The sequence below is a fragment of the Oncorhynchus mykiss genome, chromosome 7 (assembly GCF_013265735.2).
Source record: "Oncorhynchus mykiss isolate Arlee chromosome 7, USDA_OmykA_1.1, whole genome shotgun sequence".
In the NCBI taxonomy this organism is placed as follows: Eukaryota; Metazoa; Chordata; class Actinopteri; order Salmoniformes; family Salmonidae; genus Oncorhynchus; species Oncorhynchus mykiss.
In genome coordinates, this window is record NC_048571.1 from 84,979,437 (window position 1) to 85,002,358 (window position 22,922).

At 41.5% G+C, this 22,922-nt stretch overlaps 1 protein-coding gene across 3 annotated transcripts in view; it reads right to left on the minus strand.

Moving 5' to 3' along the window:
* LOC110529055 (E3 ubiquitin-protein ligase RNF123) overlaps positions 1-22,922 on the minus strand; it is a 262,366-nt gene that overhangs the window by 135,106 nt on the left and 104,338 nt on the right. For all 3 annotated transcript variants that reach the window (XM_036984248.1, XM_036984250.1, XM_036984249.1), the window contains exons 32-33: positions 20,408-20,596; positions 8,174-8,249 (exon numbers count right to left, since the gene is read on the minus strand). In XM_036984248.1, coding sequence (XP_036840143.1) covers positions 8,174-8,249; positions 20,408-20,596 — 265 coding nt within the window. The remainder of the gene's footprint in view (positions 1-8,173; positions 8,250-20,407; positions 20,597-22,922) is intronic.

Sequence of the window (22,922 nt, forward strand, 5' to 3'; positions counted from 1 at the left end):
ACGGGTTTCATTGGAGACAGAATGTACACAAAGAGAGGGGCCATGAGACTTTACTGAAAGCCTTTCAGTGATTTTTTTTGTGGAGGGGAGGGGGGGGGTGAAAAAAAATCAGTCAGATGGCAAGTGGTTTGATATTCCAGATCAGTGTGATTCTCCCCATAAAAACACACAAATAAACCAGATTGTTGGAGTCAAGGGGTAAAGCGGGTGACTCAGGATAACATTTGGAACTGAGCGCAAAGTGTATCTGCCAAACAAGCAATTGTCTCCAGCCCCCCCCTCGAGGACCTTAGTGCCCATCAGTAAAGTACCAGACACACACGCACACAAAACTCCTAGAAAAAAAGACCCTACACACATATCAGTCAGCACAATGAACACAGTGGCTGTGAATAATGCATCACACAGCTCCATGTGGTCATTTCTGATGAATGGCTCTGCTGGGTTGGATCCAACCTTCATTTCCTGCAGCTGAAGTGAATGATCTGATTTTTCACACGTCAAGAGTGTAAGTAGTAACCGTAAGGGAAAACACCCGCTAACAGTGTGATATTAATATAGCTCAGGCCAGGAGAACAATCGAGGGCATCTCAGAATCTTTCGGACTGTGTGTGATGTGTTATGATTGACCAGTGGTACAGTATATCTGTCTGCATTATATTGACCAGTGGATACAGTATGTCTGTCGGCATCAGATTGACCAGTTGGTACAGTATATCTGTCTGCTTTATATTGACCAGTGGTACAGTATGTGTCTGCATCAGATTGACCAGTGGGTACAGTATGTCTGTCTGCATCAGATTGACCAGTGGTACAGTATGTCTGTCTGCATCAGATTGACCAGTGGGTACAGTATGTCTGTCTGCATCAGATTGACCAGTGGGTACAGTATGTGTCTGCATCAGATTGACCAGTGGGTACAGTATGTCTGTCTGCATCAGATTGACCAGTGGTACAGTATGTCTGTCTGCATCAGATTGACCAGTGGGTACAGTATGTCTGTCTGCATCAGATTGACCAGTGGTACAGTATGTCTGTCTGCATCAGATTGACCAGTGGTACAGTATGTCTGTCTGCATCAGATTGACCAGTGGGTACAGTATGGCTGTCTGCATTATATTGACCAGTGGGTACAGTATTTCTGTCTGCATTATATTGACCAGTGGGTACAGTATATATGTCTGCATCAGATTGACCAGTGGGTACAGTATGTCTGTCTGCATCATATTGACCAGTGGGTACAGTATGTCTGTCTGGATCAGATTGACTAGTGGGTACAGTATATCTGTCTGCATTATATTGACCAGTGGGTACAGTATGTCTGTCTGCATTATATTGACCAGTGGGTACAGTATGTATGTCTGCATCAGATTGACCAGTGGGTACAGTATGTCTGTCTGCATTATATTGACCAGTGGGTACAGTATATCTGTCTGCATTATATTGACCAGTGGGTACAGTATATCTGTCTGCATTATATTGACCAGTGGGTACAGTATGTCTGTCTGCATCATATTGACCAGTGGGTACAGTATATCTGTCTGCATTATATTGACCAGTGGGTACAGTATATCTGTCTGCATTATATTGACCAGTGGGTATGGTATATCTGTCTGCATTATATTGACCAGTGGGTACATTATGTCTGTCTGCATCAGATTGACCAGTGGGTACAGTATGTCGGTCTGCATTATATTGACCAGTGGGTACAGTATGTCTGTCTGCATTATATTGACCAGTGGGTACAGTATATCTGTCTGCATTATATTGACCAGTGGGTACAGTATGTATGTCTGCATTATATTGACCAGTGGGTACAGTATGTCTGTCTGCATTATATTGACCAGTGGGTACAGTATGTCTGTCTGCATTATATTGACCAGTGGGTACAATATGTCTGTCTGCATTATATTGACCAGTGGGTACAGTATTTCTGTCTGCATCATATTGACCAGTGGTACAGTATGTCTCTCTGCATCAGATTGACCAGTGGTACAGTATATATGTCTGCATCAGATTGACCAGTGGGTACAGCATATCTGTCTGCATTATATTGACCAGTGGGTACAGTACATATGTCTGCATCATATTGACCAGTGGGTACAGTATGTCTGTCTGCATTATATTGACCAGTGGGTACAGTATATCTGTCTGCATTATATTGACCAGTGGGTACAGTATGTCTGTCTGCATTATATTGACCAGTGGGTACAGTATATCTGTCTGCATTATATTGACCAGTGGTACAATACGTCTGTCTGCATTATATTAACCAGTGGGTACAGTATATCTGTCTGCATTATATTGACCAGTGGGTACAGTATGTCTGTCTGCATTATATTGACCAGTGGGTACAGTATGTCTGTCTGCATTATATTGACCAGTGGTACAGTATGTCTGTCTGCATTATATTGACCAGTGGGTACAGTATGTATGTCTGCATTATATTGACCAGTGGGTACAGTATTTCTGTCTGCATCATATTGACCAGTGGTACAGTATGTCCTCTGCATCAGATTGACCAGTGGTACAGTATATATGTCTGCATCAGATTGACCAGTGGGTACAGTATATCTGTCTGCATTATATTGACCAGTGGGTACAGTATATATGTCTGCATCAGATTGACCAGTGGGTACAGTATGTCTGTCTGCATCATATTGACCAGTGGGTACAGTATTTCTGTCTGCATCATATTGACTAGTGGGTACAGTATATCTGTCTGCATTATATTGACCAGTGGGTACAGTATGTCTGTCTGCATTATATTGACCAGTGGTACAGCATGTCTGTCTGCATCAGATTGACCAGTGGTACAGTATGTCTGTCTGCATCATATTGACCAGTGGGTACAGTATATCTGTCTGCATTATATTGACCAATGGGTACAGTATGTCTGTCTGCATCAGATTGACCAGTGGTACAGCATGTCTGTCTGCATCATATTGACCAGTGGGTACAGTATATCTGTCTGCATTATATTGACCAGTGGGTACAGTATGTCTGTCTGCATCAGATTGACCAGTGGGTACAGTATGTCTGTCTGCATTATATTGACCAGTGGGTACAGTATATCGGTCTGCATTATATTGACCAGTGGGTACAGTATATCTGTCTGCATTATATTGACCAGTGGGTATGGTATATCTGTCTGCATTATATTGACCAGTGGGTACATTATGTATGTCTGCATCAGATTGACCAGTGGGTACAGTATGTCTGTCTGCATTATATTGACCAGTGGGTACAGTATGTCTGTCTGCATTATATTGACCAGTGGGTACAGTATATCTGTCTGCATTATATTGACCAGTGGTACAGTATGTCTGTCTGCATTATATTGACCAGTGGGTACAGTATGTCTGTCTGCATTATATTGACCAGTGGGTACAGTATTTCTGTCTGCATCATATTGACCAGTGGTACAGTATGTCCTCTGCATCAGATTGACCAGTGGTACAGTATATATGTCTGCATCAGATTGACCAGTGGGTATGGTATATCTGTCTGCATTATATTGACCAGTGGGTACATTATGTATGTCTGCATCAGATTGACCAGTGGGTACAGTATGTCTGTCTGCATTATATTGACCAGTGGGTACAGTATGTCTGTCTGCATTATATTGACCAGTGGGTACAGTATATCTGTCTGCATTATATTGACCAGTGGTACAGTATGTCTGTCTGCATTATATTGACCAGTGGGTACAGTATGTCTGTCTGCATTATATTGACCAGTGGGTACAGTATTTCTGTCTGCATCATATTGACCAGTGGTACAGTATGTCCTCTGCATCAGATTGACCAGTGGTACAGTATATATGTCTGCATCAGATTGACCAGTGGGTACAGTATATCTGTCTGCATTATATTGACCAGTGGGTACAGTATATATGTCTGCATCAGATTGACCAGTGGGTACAGTATGTCTGTCTGCATCATATTGACCAGTGGGTACAGTATTTCTGTCTGCATCATATTGACAAGTGGGTACAGTATATCTGTCTGCATTATATTGACCAGTGGGTACAGTATGTCTGTCTGCATTATATTGACCAGTGGTACAGCATGTCTGTCTGCATCAGATTGACCAGTGGTACAGTATGTCTGTCTGCATCATATTGACCAGTGGGTACAGTATATCTGTCTGCATTATATTGACCAATGGGTACAGTATGTCTGTCTGCATCAGATTGACCAGTGGTACAGCATGTCTGTCTGCATTATATTGACCAGTGGGTACAGTATATCTGTCTGCATTATATTGACCAGTGGGTACAGTATGTCTGTCTGCATCAGATTGACCAGTGGGTACAGTATGTCTGTCTGCATTATATTGACCAGTGGGTACAGTATGTCTGTCTGCATTATATTGACCAGTGGGTACAGTATGTCTGTCTGCATTATATTGACCAGTGGGTACAGTATATCTGTCTGCATTATATTGACCAGTGGTACAGTACGTCTGTCTGCATTATATTGACCAGTGGGTACAGTATATCTGTCTGCATTATATTGACCAGTGGGTACAGTATGTCTGTCTGCATTATATTGACCAGTGGGTACAGTATGTCTGTCTGCATTATATTGACCAGTGGTACAGTATGTCTGTCTGCATTATATTGACCAGTGGGTACAGTATATATGTCTGCATCAGATTGACCAGTGGGTACAGTATGTCTGTGTGCATCATATTGACCAGTGGGTACAGTATTTCTGTCTGCATCATATTGACTAGTGGGTACAGTATATCTGTCTGCATTATATTGACCAGTGGGTACAGTATGTCTGTCTGCATCAGATTGACCAGTGGTACAGTATGTCTGTCTGCATCATATTGACCAGTGGGTACAGTATATCTGTCTGCATTATATTGACCAATGGGTACAGTATGTCTGTCTGCATCAGATTGACCAGTGGTACAGCATGTCTGTCTGCATCATATTGACCAGTGGGTACAGTATATCTGTCTGCATTATATTGACCAGTGGGTACAGTATGTCTGTCTGCATCAGATTGACCAGTGGGTACAGTATGTCTGTCTGCATTATATTGACCAGTGGGTACAGTATATCTGTCTGCATTATATTGACCAGTGGGTATGGTATATCTGTCTGCATTATATTGACCAGTGGGTACATTATGTATGTCTGCATCAGATTGACCAGTGGGTACAGTATGTCTGTCTGCATTATATTGACCAGTGGGTACAGTATGTCTGTCTGCATTATATTGACCAGTGGGTACAGTATATCTGTCTGCATTATATTGACCAGTGGTACAGTACGTCTGTCTGCATTATATTGACCAGTGGGTACAGTATATCTGTCTGCATTATATTGACCAGTGGGTACAGTATGTCTGTCTGCATTATATTGACCAGTGGGTACAGTATGTCTGTCTGCATTATATTGACCAGTGGTACAGTATGTCTGTCTGCATTATATTGACCAGTGGGTACAGTATGTCTGTCTGCATTATATTGACCAGTGGGTACAGTATTTCTGTCTGCATCATATTGACCAGTGGTACAGTATGTCCTCTGCATCAGATTGACCAGTGGTACAGTATATATGTCTGCATCAGATTGACCAGTGGGTACAGTATATCTGTCTGCATTATATTGACCAGTGGGTACAGTATATATGTCTGCATCAGATTGACCAGTGGGTACAGTATGTCTGTCTGCATCATATTGACCAGTGGGTACAGTATTTCTGTCTGCATCATATTGACTAGTGGGTACAGTATATCTGTCTGCATTATATTGACCAGTGGGTACAGTATGTCTGTCTGCATTATATTGACCAGTGGTACAGCATGTCTGTCTGCATCAGATTGACCAGTGGGTACAGTATGTCTGTCTGCATTATATTGACCAGTGGTACAGTATGTCTGTCTGCATTATATTGACCAGTGGGTACAGTATATCTGTCTGCATCAGATTGACCAGTGGGTACAGTATGTCTGTCTGCATTATATTGACCAGTGGGTACAGTATGTCTGTCTGCATTATATTGACCAGTGGGTACAGTATATCTGTCTGCATTATATTGACCAGTGGTACAGTACGTCTGTCTGCATTATATTGACCAGTGGGTACAGTATATCTGTCTGCATTATATTGACCAGTGGGTACAGTATGTCTGTCTGCATTATATTGACCAGTGGGTACAGTATGTCTGTCTGCATTATATTGACCAGTGGTACAGTATGTCTGTCTGCATTATATTGACCAGTGGGTACAGTATATATGTCTGCATCAGATTGACCAGTGGGTACAGTATGTCTGTGTGCATCATATTGACCAGTGGGTACAGTATTTCTGTCTGCATCATATTGACTAGTGGGTACAGTATATCTGTCTGCATTATATTGACCAGTGGGTACAGTATGTCTGTCTGCATTATATTGACCAGTGGTACAGCATGTCTGTCTGCATCAGATTGACCAGTGGTACAGTATGTCTGTCTGCATCATATTGACCAGTGGGTACAGTATATCTGTCTGCATTATATTGACCAATGGGTACAGTATGTCTGTCTGCATCAGATTGACCAGTGGTACAGCATGTCTGTCTGCATCATATTGACCAGTGGGTACAGTATATCTGTCTGCATTATATTGACCAGTGGGTACAGTATGTCTGTCTGCATCAGATTGACCAGTGGGTACAGTATGTCTGTCTGCATTATATTGACCAGTGGGTACAGTATGTCTGTCTGCATTATATTGACCAGTGGGTACAGTATGTCTGTCTGCATCATATTGACCAGTGGGTACAGTTTATCTGTCTGCATTATATTGACCAGTGGGTACAGTATGTCTGTCTGCATCATATTGACCAGTGGGTACAGTATATCGGTCTGCATTATATTGACCAGTGGGTACAGTATATCTGTCTGCATTATATTGACCAGTGGGTATGGTATATCTGTCTGCATTATATTGACCAGTGGGTACATTATGTATGTCTGCATCAGATTGACCAGTGGGTACAGTATGTCTGTCTGCATTATATTGACCAGTGGGTACAGTATGTCTGTCTGCATTATATTGACCAGTGGGTACAGTATATCTGTCTGCATTATATTGACCAGTGGGTACAGTATGTCTGTCTGCATTATATTGACCAGTGGGTACAGTATGTCTGTCTGCATCATATTGACCAGTGGGTACAGTATGTCTGTCTGCATCAGATTGACTAGTGGGTACAGTATATCTGTCTGCATTATATTGACCAGTGGGTACAGTATGTCTGTCTGCATTATATTGACCAGTGGGTACAGTATGTATGTCTGCATCAGATTGACCAGTGGGTACAGTATGTCTGTCTGCATTATATTGACCAGTGGGTACAGTATGTCTGTCTGTATCAGATTGACCAGTGGGTACAGTATGTCTGTCTGCATCAGATTTACCAGTGGGTACAGTATGTCTGTCTGCATCAGATTGACCAGTGGGTACAGTATGTCTGTCTGCATTATATTGACCAGTGGTACAGTATGTCTGTCTGCATTATATTGACCAGTGGGTACAGTATATCTGTCTGCATTATATTGACCAGTGGGTACAGTATGTCTGTCTGCATCAGATTGACCAGTGGGTACAGTATGTCTGTCTGCATCAGATTGACCAGTGGGTACAGTACGTCTGTCTGCATCAGATTGACCAGTGGGTACAGTATGTCTGTCTGCATCAGATTTACCAGTGGGTACAGTATGTCTGTCTGCATCAGATTGACCAGTGGGTACAGTATGTCTGTCTGCATTAGATTGACCAGTGGGTACAGTATGTCTGTCTGCATTATATTGACCAGTGGGTACAGTATATCTGTCTGCATTATATTGACCAGTGGGTACAGTATGTCTGTCTGCATCAGATTGACCAGTGGGTACAGTATGTCTGTCTGCATCAGATTGACCAGTGGGTACAGTACGTCTGTCTGCATCAGATTGACCAGTGGGTACAGTATATCTGTCTGCATCTGTAGTGGTATAACACTGCAGGGGTAGTAGCAGTTACATATTTTAGAATATCAATAGCAGACTTGGTGAAAGAGTGGTGTAATCTCTGTACTTATACTATTACTTGTTTAATACTGCAATACTACTAGAAGTATACAATAATATTGGGAGTACGAGAAATTACTGGAGGAGAGTGAGCACTACCTGGGAGACGGAGGTTGACCACACGGTCGAAGAGGTTCCTCTCTGCGGTCACTCTGTTTAACACCTGGTTCAGAAGCTGGAGAGAGAGAGAGAGAGAGAGACAGACAGAAACAGGGAGAGAGAGACAGATAAACAGACAGAGAGATAAACAGACAGAGAGAGAGAGGAAGGAATGAGGGAGAGAGAGAGAGAGGAAGGAATGAGGGAGAGAGAGAGAGAGGAAGGAATGAGGGAGAGAGAGTGAGAGGAAGGAATGAGAGAGAGGAAGGAATGAGGGAGAGAGAGAGGAAGGAATGAGGGAGAGAGAGAGAGGGGAAGGAATGAGGGAGAGAGAGAGAGGGGGGAAGGAATGAGGGAGAGAGAGAGAGAGGGGAAGGAATGAGGGAGAGAGAGAGAGAGGGGAAGGAATGAGAGAGAGAGAGAGGAAGGAATGAGGGAGAGAGAGAGGAAGGAATGAGGGAGAGAGAGAAGAAGGAATGAGGGAGAGAGAGAGGAAGGAATGAGGGAGAGAGAGAGGAAGGAATGAGGGAGAAAGAGAGGAAGGAAAGCAAGACAGAGAAAAAGGGAGGGAGTTACAAACCATTCAATAGTTCTTAATTCAATTAAAAGAAACAGACTAGAAAGTAAAAGCACATCGTGTGTATATATTGTCTAGATCCATTTATCATTGTTTCCATTGCTCTGGTGGAGAATCTGTCCATCCTGCACCTGATGAATCGTTCAATCAGGTAGAAGAGGAGCGCGTTAGATTATCAGGACTGGGCGGGCACACTAAGTGGGTGAGGGAGGGAGGATGGAGAAACAATGGAGGGAGAACCTTAATCTGTCACTATCAACCAATTCACATGCTATATATGGGTTGGTAAATAGACTAGTACCTGGTAATACCAGGGTTGGTAAATAGACTAGTACCTGGTAATACCAGGGTTGGTAAATAGACTAGTACCTGGTAATACCAGGGTTGGTAAATAGACTAGTACCTGGTAATACCAGGGTTGGTAAATAGACTAGTACCTGGTAATACCAGGGTTGGTAAATAGACTAGTAGCTGGTAATACCAGGGTTGGTAAAGAGACTAGGTATATGATGACATATGGAATTGTTTTAAGAAAGCAAAATCATCCATTGAACTACAATTTGATTTTGAATGTTAGGAATTAACATAAAAGATCCCAAAAATAAAACATTGAATTTGGCCTTTACTACAATAGCCCAGACAAAGGCATTAACATATTCAGAAATGGCAAAAAAAATAAAAAGCTTTGAAGTCTCTCTCCTATATTTAGAAAATATAAAAAAATATATAACTAAAAACAAATACTAAAAAAGGTATGTATAAACTCAGCAAAATAATAAACATCCTCTCACTGTCAACTGTGTTTATTTTCAGCAAACTAAACTTGTAAATATTTGTATGAACATAAGATTCAACAACTGAGACATAAACTGAACAAGTTCCACAGACATGTGACTGACAGAAATTGAATAATGTGTCCCTGAACAAAGGGGGGGGTCAAAATCAAAAGTAACAGTCTCTATCTGGTGTGGCCACCAGCTGCATTAAGTACTGCAGTGCATCTCCTCCTCATGGACTGCTCCAGATTTGCCAGTTCTTGCTGTGAGAGGTTACCCCACACTTCCACCAAGGCACCTGCAAGTTCCCAGACATTTCTGGGGGGGTATGGCCCTAGCCCTCACCTTCTGATCCAACAGGTCCCAGATGTGCTCAATGGGATTGAGATCCGGGCTCTTCGCTGGCCATGGCAGAACACTGACATTCCTGTCTTGCAGGAAATCACACACAGAACGAGCAGTATGGCTGGTGGGATTGTTATGCTGGAAGGTCATGTCAGGATGAGCCTGCAGGAAGGGTACCACATGAGGGAGAAGGATGTCTTCCCTGTAACGCAAAGCATTGAGAATGCCTGCAATGACAACAAGCTCAGTCTGATGATGCTGTGACACACCGCCCCAGACCATGACGGACCCTCCACCTCCAAATCGATCCCGCTCCAGAGTACAGGCCTCGGTGTAACGCTCTCTCCTTCCACGATAAACGTGAATCTGACCATCACTCCTGGTGAGACAAAACCGTGACACGTCAGTGAAGAGCACTTTTTGCCAGTCCTGTATGGTCCAGCAATTGTGGGTTTGTGCCCATAGGCGATGTTGTTGCCGGTGATGTCTGGTGAGGACCTGCCTTTCAACAGGCCTACAAGCCCTCAGTCCAGCCTCTCTCAGCCTATTGCGGACAGTCTGACCACTGATGGAGGGATTGTGCATTCCTGGTGTACCTCGGGCAGTTGTAGTTCCCATCCTGTACCGCAGGTGTGATGTTCGGATGTACCAATCCTGTGCAGGTGTTGTTACACGTGGTCTGCCACTGAGAGGACGATCAGCTGTCCCTTCTGTCTCCCTGTAGCTCTGTCTTAGGCGTCTAATAGTATGGACATTGCAATTTATTGCCCTGGCCACATCTGCAGTCCTCATGCCTCCTTGCAGCATGCCTAAGGCACGTTCACGCAGATGAGCAGGGACCCTGGGAACCTATCTTTTGGTGTTTTTCAGTCAGTTTAGTGTCCTAGGTTTTCATAACTGTGACTTTAATTGCCTACCGTCTGTAAGCTGTTAGTCTCTTAACGGCCGTTCCACAGGTGCATGTTCATTAATTGTTTGTGGTTCATTGAACAAGCATGGGAAACAGTGTTTAAACCCTTTACAATGAAGATCTGCGAAGTTATTTGGGGTTTTATGAATTATTGTTGAAAGACAGGATCCTGAAAAAGGGATGTTTCTTTATTTGCTGAGTTTACACACACACACACACAAACACATACGGTCAAAAGTTTTAGAGCACATACTCATTCAAGGGTTTTTCTTTATTCTTACTATTTTCTACATTGTAGAATAATAGTGAAGAGATTAAAACTATGAAATAACACATGTAATCATGTTGTAAACAAAAAAAAAAGTGTTAAACAAATCAACATATTGTATATTTTAGAATATTCAAAGTAGCCATCCTTTGCATGGATGACAGCTTTGCACACTTGGCATTCTCTCAACCAGCTTCATGAGGTAGTCACCTGGAATGCATTTCAATTAACAAGAGTGCCCTGTTAAAAGTTAATTAGTGGAATTTCTTTCCTTCCAAATGCGTTTGAGCCTATCAGTTGTGTTGTGACAAGGTCCATATTATGATAAGAACAGCTCAAATAAGCAAAGAGAAATGACAGTCCATCATTACTTTAAGATATAAAGGTCAGTCAATCTGGAACATTTCCAGAACTTTCTTCAAAGTGCCGCTGCAAAAACCATCCAGCACTGTGACAAAACTGGCTCTTAGGAGGACCTCCACAGGACTGGAAGACCCAGAGATACCTCTACTGGAGGATAAGCTCAGAGTTACCAGCCTCAGAAATTGCAGCCCAAATAAATGCTGTGTGAATCGGGCCTTCATTGCTGGAAAGACATCTCTAGTAAAGAACACCAATAAGACGACGAGACTTGCTTGGGCCAAGAAACACAAGCAATGGACATTAGACTGGCGGGAATTTGTCCTTTGGTCTGATGAGTCTAAATTTGAGATTTTTGGTTCCAACCGCGGTGTCTTTGTGAGACGCGGTGAGGGGTGAACGGATGATCTCCGCATCTGTATTACCAATCGTATGGAGGAGGAGATATTATGGTTCCCACTGTGAAGCATGGAGGAGGAGATATTATGGAGTGGGGGTACTTTGCTGGTGACACTGTCAGTGATTTATTTAGAATTCAAGGCACATTTAACCATCATGGCTACCACAGTATTCTGCTGCGATTACACCATCCCATCTAGTTTGGCTTATTGCGACTATCATTTGTTTTTCAACAGGACAGTGACACAACACACCTCCAGGCTGTGTAACGGCTATTTGACCAAGAAGGAGAGTGATGGAGTGCTGCATCAGATGATCTGGCCTCCACAATCACCCGATCTCAATCAATCTAATCACATAATGACAAATGGAAAACAGGTTTTTGCAAATGTATAAAAAATAAATAAATAAATAAATAAACAGTAATACCTTAATAGGTGCTCTAAAACTTTTGACCGTGTGTGTGTGTGTGTGTGTGTGTGTGTGCGACTTGAAATTGAACTCAGGTGCATCCTGTTTCCATTGATCATCCATGAGATGTTTTGACAACTTGATCAGAGTCCACCTGTGATAAATTCAATTGATTGGACATGAAAAGGCACACACCTGTCTGTATAAGGTCCCACAGTTGACAGTGCATGTCAGAGCAAAAACCAAGCCATGAGGTCGAAGGAATTGTCCGTTGAGCTCCGAGACAGGATTGTGTCTAGGCACAGATCTTGAGAAGGGTATCAACAAATTTCTGCAGCATTGAAGGTTCAAGAACACAGAGACCTCCATCATTCTTGAATGGAAGAAGTTTGGAACCACCAAGACTCTTCCTAGAGCTGGCCACGCGGCCAAACTGAGCAATAGGGGGAGAAGGGCCTTCGTCAGTGAGGTGACCAAGAACCTGATGGTCACTCTGACAGAGCTCCAGAGATCCTCTGTGGAGATGGGAGAACAAGACTCTCTGGTCTGATGAAACAAAAATTAGGCCTGAATGCCAAGCGTCACGTCTGGAGGAAACCTGGCACCATCCCTACACATGGTGGTGACTTTTTTCAGGCGGCAGGAACTGGGAGACTAGTCCAGATCGAGGGAAATATGAACTGAGAAAAGTACAGAGATCATTGATGAAGTTCTGAACGCTCCGGAGCAGGTTCTCAGACTGGGGGCAAAGTTTCCCTTTCCAACAGGACAACGATCCTAAGCACACAGCCAAGACAACGCAGGAGTGGCTTCGGGACAAGGCTCTGAATGTCCTTGAGTGGAGCAGCCAGAGCCCGGGACTTAAACCCGATCGAACATCTCCGGAGAGACCTGACGATAGCTGTGCAGCAACGCTCCCCATCCAACCTGACAAACCTTGAGAGGATCTGCAGAGAAGAATGGGAGAAACTCCCCAAATACAGGTGTGCCAAGCCTGTAGCATCATACCAAAGAAGACTGGAGGCTGTAATCGCTGCCAAAGGTGCTTCAACAAAGTACTGAGTAAAGGGTCTGAATACTTATGTAAATGTAGATTGATGAGGGGGAAAAAACAACAATTTAAATACATTTTTAGATTAAGTCAAACAAACACCACAGAACTGCGACATCGGCAGATGTGGTGGATCCAATGAAACAAAAACATCTCTAACTTAGAATTGCGATATTTGTATTGTGTTTACTTAGATTGACGCACCAGTACGACAATCAACTCTAGGGAAGAAGATGGTAGAACAATTACAAGATTGTTATAAGACTGTTTATGCATCGAATATATTTGATGAGTATTCTCTCATCTTTGTGAGTGTGACTGAGTTGTGCCTCTGGGGCTTGGGCGCTAGCAATTGATTTGTAACGGCTTGGTGATAAAAAAAACCTACAGCCTGCATTCCATCGAATGAGTTGGTGTTTGTGACACGAGATAGCCTGGAGGAGTAGAACATCTTTGTCTCTAATCATCTTTGCGTGTGAGAAACAACAGCCGGTGCACGTAACTCACAAGATGAACACAAGATAGCCTTCTGTGTGATGTCCCGAGCTGCAGGGAGGGGTGGAACCAGCCATGACTAAGCATTTTTAGTGTCAGCTATATAAGGACCATGATTCCTCTGTAATGTTGGGCTCTCAACGATCACCGGTGGGGTGGTCGTTGACCAGCTTCATTATTGCAAAGAAATATATAAAAATCGACAATAAATATTTATTGTTTCGAGAAATAAAGTCTCTCGCTTAATAAAGAATTTTCCACAACTGGGTTTTTTTTAAGAAAAGTCCAACTGAAAAACGATCCTGTCTCCTTATTTCTCCGGGTTAGACAAGTGTCTGCTAAGTTTGCTACATGGTAACTACAAGGTCATAAAAATATGAAGCTGATTCTGGGTAAGTACATTGTAAATACATGTAAATCCCTTGTAACATTGTAGTTACATAGTTGGCTGTTAGATTACTTTACAACATAACAAAGTACAATGAAACTAAAAAGGTTATTCCTAAATGTCGTCCTGTCTCCTAATTTCTCCTCGTTAGCCTATTGTCGACAAAGTTTATTACATAATGGGTGTACCCTAATAGGTAGGTAATTATAACGGGTGTACCCTAATAGGTAGGTAATTATAACGGGTGTACCCTAATAGGTAGGTAACTATAAAGGTTATACCCTAATAGGTAGGTAATTATAACGGGTGTACCCTAATAGGTAAGTAATAATAAAGGTTATACCCTAATAGGTAGGTAATTATAAAGGTTATACCCTAATAGGTAGGTAATTATAACGGGTGTACCCTAATAGGTAGGTAATTATAAAGGTTATACCCTAATAGGTAGGTAATTATAAAGGTTATACCCTAATAGGTAGGTAATTATAAAGGTTATACCTTAATAGGTAGGTAATCATAACGAGTGTACCCTACTGGGTTTCACTTTACATTAAGTTGCTTGCTCCTGGGTATTTACTTGATAAAATCCTATCCTATGAAACAAAATTGTTCTTATGTTACACTTGATTCGGTATAGCCTTTGAGCCAGGTCATAGCATGGAGAAAAAAACGGATTGAAAATTAGTTGAAGTTAATATTAGTATGTTTTTAATTTTTTTTCACCGTTATCTAACTAGGAAAGTCGGTTAAGAACAATGACGGCCAAACCCGGCCCAATTCCCCGCCGCCCTATGGGACTCCCAATCACGCCGGTTGTGAAACAGCCTGGAATCAAACCAGAGTGTCTGTAGTGACGCCTCAAGCACTGAGATGCAGAGCCTTAAACCGCTGCTCCACTCGGGAGACCATTATTGACCGGGTGTGCATATCACTTTTTTTTTTTACACTCTTATTGTTGGTATCTCACTTCTCTTCAGAAACAGTGGCTTCGGTCATTCATGCTAATAAAGCTCATCTTAAATCAGAAAGAACATTCTGTTCCAGGGGTTAGTTTCAATTAGCTGCTGATTACAACCTAGCTGGAGAGAGTTTTCACATTAGACTTGCACATGGGAACACACACACACACACTCCTTGTATTGCAGAGAGTGCGGGACAGAGAGCACGAGACAGAGAGAACATGCTGTTCCAGGCATTAGTTTCAATTAGCTGCTGATTACAACCTAGATGGAGAGAGAGAGTGTTCACTTGGGACTTGCACTCATACACAGGAACACACACACACTCATACACACCGGAACACAAACACCTTGTATTGCATGAAGACAACATGGCATTGAAGAAGAGAGGCAATGATGATGATGATGATGATGATGATGATGATGAAAAGACAGCAGCACAGTTTAAAAGTTCTTCTGAAAACTTCCTCATTAATTCAACACTGTCACCCGTCAATGTTCATTAGAGAACAGAACGGGTGTCCGTTGATGATCTGTGTGTGTGTGTGGTGTGTGTGTGTGGTGTGTGTGTGGTGTGTATGCGTGTGGTATGTGTGCGTGTGGTATGTGTGCGTGTGGTATGTGTGCGTGTGTGTGCACGATGAGTAACAGCGAACATCCGGCAGAACAGACGATAAACTTGTTCCGCCACTTTTTTGTTTACCCGACTGTCTAGGCAACCCTCTACTGTCTAGGCAACCCTCTACTGTCTAGGCAACCCTCTACTGTCTAGGCAACCCTCTACTGTCTAGGCAACCCTCTACTGTCTAGGCAACCCTCTACTGTCTAGGCAACCCTCTACTGTCTAGGCAACCCTCTACTGTCTAGGTAACCCTCTACTGTCTAGGTAACCCTCTACTGTCTAGGTAACCCTCTACTGTCATGGTAACCCTCTACTGTCATGGTAACCCTCTACTGTCTAGGCAACCCTCTACTGTCTAGGCAACCCTCTACTGTCTAGGCAACCCTCTACTGTCTAGGTAACCCTCTACTGTCTAGGTAACCCTCTACTGTCTAGGTAACCCTCTACTGTCTAGGCAACCCTCTACTGTCTAGGTAACCCTCTACTGTCTAGGTAACCCTCTACTGTCTAGGTAACCCTCTACTGTCTAAACTGACATATGGAAATATTTTAATAAGGTCATACCATGGATCATTTAGCTATTTGATTTTGAATTTTAATCCCCCTTGAAGCATCCAAAAAAAAACATTAAAACATTATTTGATGAAACACGGAATTTGGTCCTTACTGCTATTAGCCAATAGAAACACATTGTCCTTACTGCTATTAGCCCATAGAAACACATTGAACAACAGATAGTCCTTACTGCTATTAGCCAATAGAAACACATGGAACAACAGATAGTCCTTACTGCTATTAGCCAATAGAAACACATTGTCCTTACTGCTATTATCCCATAGAAACACATTGAATAACAGATAGTCCTTACTGCTATTAGCCCATAGAAACACATTGAATAACAGATAGTCCTTACTGCTATTAGCCAATAGAAACACATTGTCCTTACTGCTATTATCCCATAGAAACACATTGAATAACAGATAGTCCTTACTGCTATTAGCCAATATAAACACATTGAATAACAGATTGTCCTTACTGCTATTAGCCAATAGAAACACATTGAATAACAGATAGTCCTTACTGCTATTAGCCAATAGAAACACATTGTCCTTACTGCTATTATCCCATAGAAACACATTGAATAACAGATAGTCCTTACTGCTATTAGCCAATAGAAACACATTGAATAACAGATAGTCCTTACTGCTATTAGCCCATAGAAACACATTGAATAACAGATAGTCCTTACTGCTATTAGCCCATAGAAACACATTGAACAACAGATAGTCCTTACTGCTATTAGCCCATAGAAACACATTGAATAACAGATAGTCCTTACTGCTATTAGCCCATAGAAACACATTGAATAACAGATAGTCCTTACTGCTATTAGCCCATAGAAACACATTGAATAACAGATAGTCCTTACTGCTATTAGCCAATAGAAACACACTGAATAACAGATAGTCCTTACTGCTATTAGCCAATAGAAACACATTGAATAACAGATAGTCCTTACTGCTATTAGCCAATAGAAACACATTGTCCTTACTGCTATTAGCCCATAGAAACACATTGAATAACAGATAGTCCTTACTGCTATTAGGCAATAGAAACACATTGAATAACAGATAGTCCATACTGCTATTAGCCAATAGAAACACATTGTCCTTACTGCTATTAGCCCATAGAAACACATTGAATAACAGATAGTCCTTACTGCTATTAGCCAATAGAAACACATTGTCCTTACTGCTATTAGCCCATAGAAACACATTGAATAACAGATAGTCCATACTGCTATTAGCCAATAGAAACACATTGTCCTTACTGCTATTATCCCATAGAAACACATTGAATAACAGATAGTCCTTACTGCTATTAGGCAATAGAAACACATTGAATAACAGATAGTCCTTACTGCTATTAGAAACACATTGTCCTTACTGCTATTAGCCCATAGAAACACATTGAATAACAGATAGTCCATACTGCTATTAGCCAATAGAAACACATTGTCCTTACTGCTATTATCCCATAGAAACACATTGAATAACAGATAGTCCTTACTGCTATTAGCCAATAGAAACACATTGAATAACAGATAGTCCTTACTGCTATTAGCCAATAGAAACACATTGTCCTTACTGCTATTAGCCCATAGAAACACATTGAATAACAGATAGTCCTTACTGCTATTAGCCAATAGAAACACATTGTCCTTACTGCTATTAGCCCATAGAAACACATTGAATAACAGATAGTCCTTACTGCTATTAGCCAATAGAAACACATTGAATAACAGATAGTCCTTACTGCTATTAGCCAATAGAAACACATTGAATAACAGATAGTCCTTACCGCTATTAGCCAATAGAAACACATTGAATAACAGAGAGTCCTTACTGCTATTAGCCCATAGAAACACATTGAATAACAGATAGTCCTTACTGCTATTAGCCCATAGAAACACACTGAATAACAGATAGTCCTTACTGCTATTAGCCAATAGAAACACATTGAATAACAGATAGTCCTTACTGCTATTAGCCAATAGAAACACATTGTCCTTACTGCTATTAGCCCATAGAGACACATTGAATAACAGATAGTCCTTACTGCTATTAGCCAATAGAAACACATTGTCCTTACTGCTATTAGCCCATAGAAACACATTGAATAACAGATAGTCCTTACTGCTATTAGCCAATATAAACACATTGAATAACAGATTGTCCTTACTGCTATTAGCCCATAGAAACACATTGAATAACAGATAGTCCTTACTGCTATTAGCCAATAGAAACACATTGTCCTTACTGCTATTATCCCATAGAAACACATTGAATAACAGATAGTCCTTACTGCTATTAGCCAATAGAAACACATTGTCCTTACTGCTATTAGCCAATAGAAACACATTGTCCTTACTGCTATTAGCCCATAGAAACACATTGTCCTTACTGCTATTATCCCATAGAAACACATTGAATAACAGATAGTCCTTACTGCTATTAGCCAATAGAAACACATGGAACAACAGATAGTCCTTACTGCTATTAGCCAATAGAAACACATTGAATAACAGATTCACTACATAGAACAGATAGACACACACCACCCCCCCCCCCCCCCCCCCCCCCACCAAAAAAAAATTAAACATCTAAAGGAAGTTTGTTCTGAAGTGTCTGTTCTTTATATCTAAGAGATAAAAGAAAGATCAGGAAATATTTTATTGTTTTGTTTATGTGTTGTTGTTGTTGTTTGGCACTAAACTCCCTCCATATATACTTGCATTTATTTTTTCCTCGAGCAGAACAACCAACATGTGCGTTGTTGGTACGACACTCACCTTTCCACAGAGGGGTCATATTAACGTATAGGTCAAACCGTACAGACGATTTAGTGAGAAGACTTGATTTTTTTTTCAGGATGTCTCGTGGTCTAACACACCACACACCAGTCTAGCTCAGACACTTTTCAACGCAGAAGTGTGATAGACGGACGCGGTGGATTGAGACTTGGGATTGCAAAATAAACATATCTCCAGCTTAAACTGACAGATTTTGATGGGGATTTTTGTATTATGCTAATTTGATCTTCACGGGGCCGCGGATATGGACAATAGGGGGGGGTTAATGAATTCAGCAAGGCTACAGGAGCGGTTACCTTCCCATGTGAATTGCAAAAATCACTGAAGCTTTATATCTCCCTCTCTAACCTTAAGCATCAGCTGTCAGAGCAGCATACTGATCACTGTACTTGTACACAGCCAATCTGTAAATAGCCACACCCAACTACCTCATCCCCATATTATTAATTACCCTCTTGCACCCCAGTATCGCTACACATCATCATCTGCACATCTATCACTCCAGTGTTAATGCTAAATTGTAATTATTTCACCTCTATGACCTATTTATTGCCTTACCTCCCTACTCTTCTACATTTGCACACACTGTACATAGATTTTTCTATTGTTTTATTGACTATGTTTGTTTATGTGTAACTCTGTTGTTGTTGTTCTTTTTGTTGCACTGCTTTGCTTTATCTTGGCCAGGTCTTAGTTGTAAATGAGAACTTGTTCTATACTAGCCTACCTGGTTAAATGAAAATAAAAAAACTTTTTTTTTTTTTTTTAAATCACTGCCTTCTGTGTTCGGGACCACAGAATAATATGATGACTTCATAGCATTCTCTTTCCATGTCATTTCACTCCAGTAAGTATTTTTTTAAATGTTACCTTTATTTAACTAGGCAGGTCAGTTAAGAACAAATTCTTATTTTCAATGACGGCCTAGGAACAGTGGGTTTAACTGCCTTGTTCAGGGGCAGAACGACAGATTTGTACCTTGTCAGCTCGGGGGTTTGAACTCGCAACCTTCCGGTTACTAGTCCAACGCTCTAACCTCAGATGTACATTCAGCCGGTAGAGACAAAGGCCAAGTCCTTTTGTGAAGTAATACGGGTTAGAGGGTAGGGAGCGTTTCAGGACGTGGCCTTGGTCAGCATTCTACACTCTTCCATTTCAAACCGTGAAATATTTACCCGATGAGCTGCGGCGACAACGTCCTCTTATGACATCACAATACCCCAAAACAAACAAGTTAATCAACCAATCATTCAATCAACCAATTCACTTAACCAACAAATTAAATCCTGTGCCGTCTCACCTGAGCCAATCGTCTGAGCAGCAGTTCAGCGGAGGGGCGTGTCCAGTCGAGGAAGATCTGCGGGACCAGGGTGACTGTCATCTCTAGGACCCGCAGCAGGCTGACGGAAAGGTCGAAACACGTAGCGCACACCTTCAGCTGCCTTGTGTCCACAAAGTTACGCTCGGGACGTTCAGCTGCCTGCTGAATCTGGAGGGGAGATAAATAAGGTACTTTACAGCAGGCTTTCTAAAAACCAAAAATCATATAAAGCAACTTCTCTCCCCCCTCTACTACCCTAACACATTAAATTCTGTTATTACTATCTAGCTATTCGATTATCTATTTTAGGACACTTCGGGAGTAGATGAAAACGTGTATACTTAAGCTTATATGAAAACATCAAGGAAGATCGCAAGGTAATAATTGTGTGTGTGTGTACAAAATAATATATATGCATTGCATTCAAATGCGATTTTTGCCACGATCCCTTTAATAAATGTGTACGGCCCGCAGGACAGGGAAAGACACGCCTTTTGTGTTACAGCCTGAATTTAAAAGGGATACATTTTAATATATATACACTGCTCAAAAAAATAAAGGGAACACTTCAAAAGGTCGCAAAGTTCAAGGGGGCCGAATACTTTCGCAAGGCACTGTATATGTGTATGTGTATATATACAGTGCCTTGCGAAAGTATTCGGCCCCCTTGAACTTTGCGACCTTTTGCCACATTTCAGGCTTCAAACATAAAGATATAAAACTGTATTTTTTTGTGAAGAATCAACAACAAGTGGGACACAATCATGAAGTGGAACGACATTTATTGGATATTTCAAACTTTTTTAACAACTCAAAAACTGAAAAATTGGGTGTGCAAAATTATTCAGCCCCCTTAAGTTAATACTTTGTAGCGCCACCTTTTGCTGCGATTACAGCTGTAAGTCGCTTGGGGTGTGTCTCTATCAGTTTTGCACATCGAGAGACTGACATTTTTTCCCATTCCTCCTTGCAAAACAGCTCGAGCTCAGTGAGGTTGGATGGAGAGCATTTGTGAACAGCAGTTTTCAGTTCTTTCCACAGATTCTCGATTGGATTCAGGTCTGGACTTTGACTTGGCCATTCTAACACCTGGATATGTTTATTTTTGAACCATTCCATTGTAGATTTTGCTTTATGTTTTGGATCATTGTCTTGTTGGAAGACAAATCTCCGTCCCAGTCTCAGGTCTTTTGCAGACTCCATCAGGTTTTCTTCCAGAATGGTCCTGTATTTGGCTCCATCCATCTTCCCATCAATTTTAACCATCTTCCCTGTCCCTGCTGAAGAAAAGCAGGCCCAAACCATGATGCTGCCACCACCATGTTTGACAGTGGGGATGGTGTGTTCAGGGTGATGAGCTGTGTTGCTTTTACGCCAAACATAACGTTTTGCATTGTTGCCAAAAAGTTCAATTTTGGTTTCATCTGACCAGAGCACCTTCTTCCACATGTTTGGTGTGTCTCCCAGTTGGCTTATGGCAAACTTTAAACAACACTTTTTATGGATATCTTTAAGAAATGGCTTTCTTCTTGCCACTCTTCCATAAAGGCCAGATTTGTGCAATATACGACTGATTGTTGTCCTAAGAACAGAGTCTCCCACCTCAGCTGTAGATCTCTGCAGTTCATCCATAGTGATCATGGGCCTCTTGGCTGCATCTCTGGTCAGTCTTCTCCTTGTATGAGATGAAAGTTTAGAGGGACGGCCAGGTCTTGGTAGATTTGCAGTGGTCTGATACTCCTTCCATTTCAATATTATCGCTTGCACAGTGCTCCTTGGGATGTTTAAAGCTTGGGAAATATTTTTGTATCCAAATCCGGCTTTAAACTTCTTCACAACAGTATCTCGGACCTGCCTGGTGTGTTCCTTGTTCTTCATGATGCTCTCTGCGCTTTTAACGGACCTCTGAGACTATCACAGTGCAGGTGCATTTATACGGAGACTTGATTACACACAGGTGGATTGTATTTATCATCATTAGTCATTTAGGTCAACATTGGATCATTCAGAGATCCTCACTGAACTTCTGGAGAGAGTTTGCTGCACTGAAAGTAAAGGGGCTGAATAATTTTGCACGCCCAATTTTTCAGTTTTTGATTTGTTAAAAAAGTTTGAAATATCCAATAAATGTCGTTCCACTTCATGATTGTGTTCCACTTGTTGTTGATTCTTTAAAAAAAAATACAGTTTTATATCTTTATGTTTGAAGCCTGAAATGTGCAAAAGGTTGCAAAGTTCAAGGGGGCCGAATACTTTCGCAAGTCACTGTATATATATATATATACTGCTAAAAAAAATAAAGGGAACACTAAAATAACACATCCTAGATTTGAATGAATGAAATATTCTTATTAAATACTTGTTTCTTTACATAGTTGAATGTGCTGACAACAAAATCACACAAAAAATGATCAATGGAAATCAAATGTATCAACCCATGGAGGTCTGGATTTGGAGTCACACTCAAAATTAAAGTGGAAAACCACACTACAGG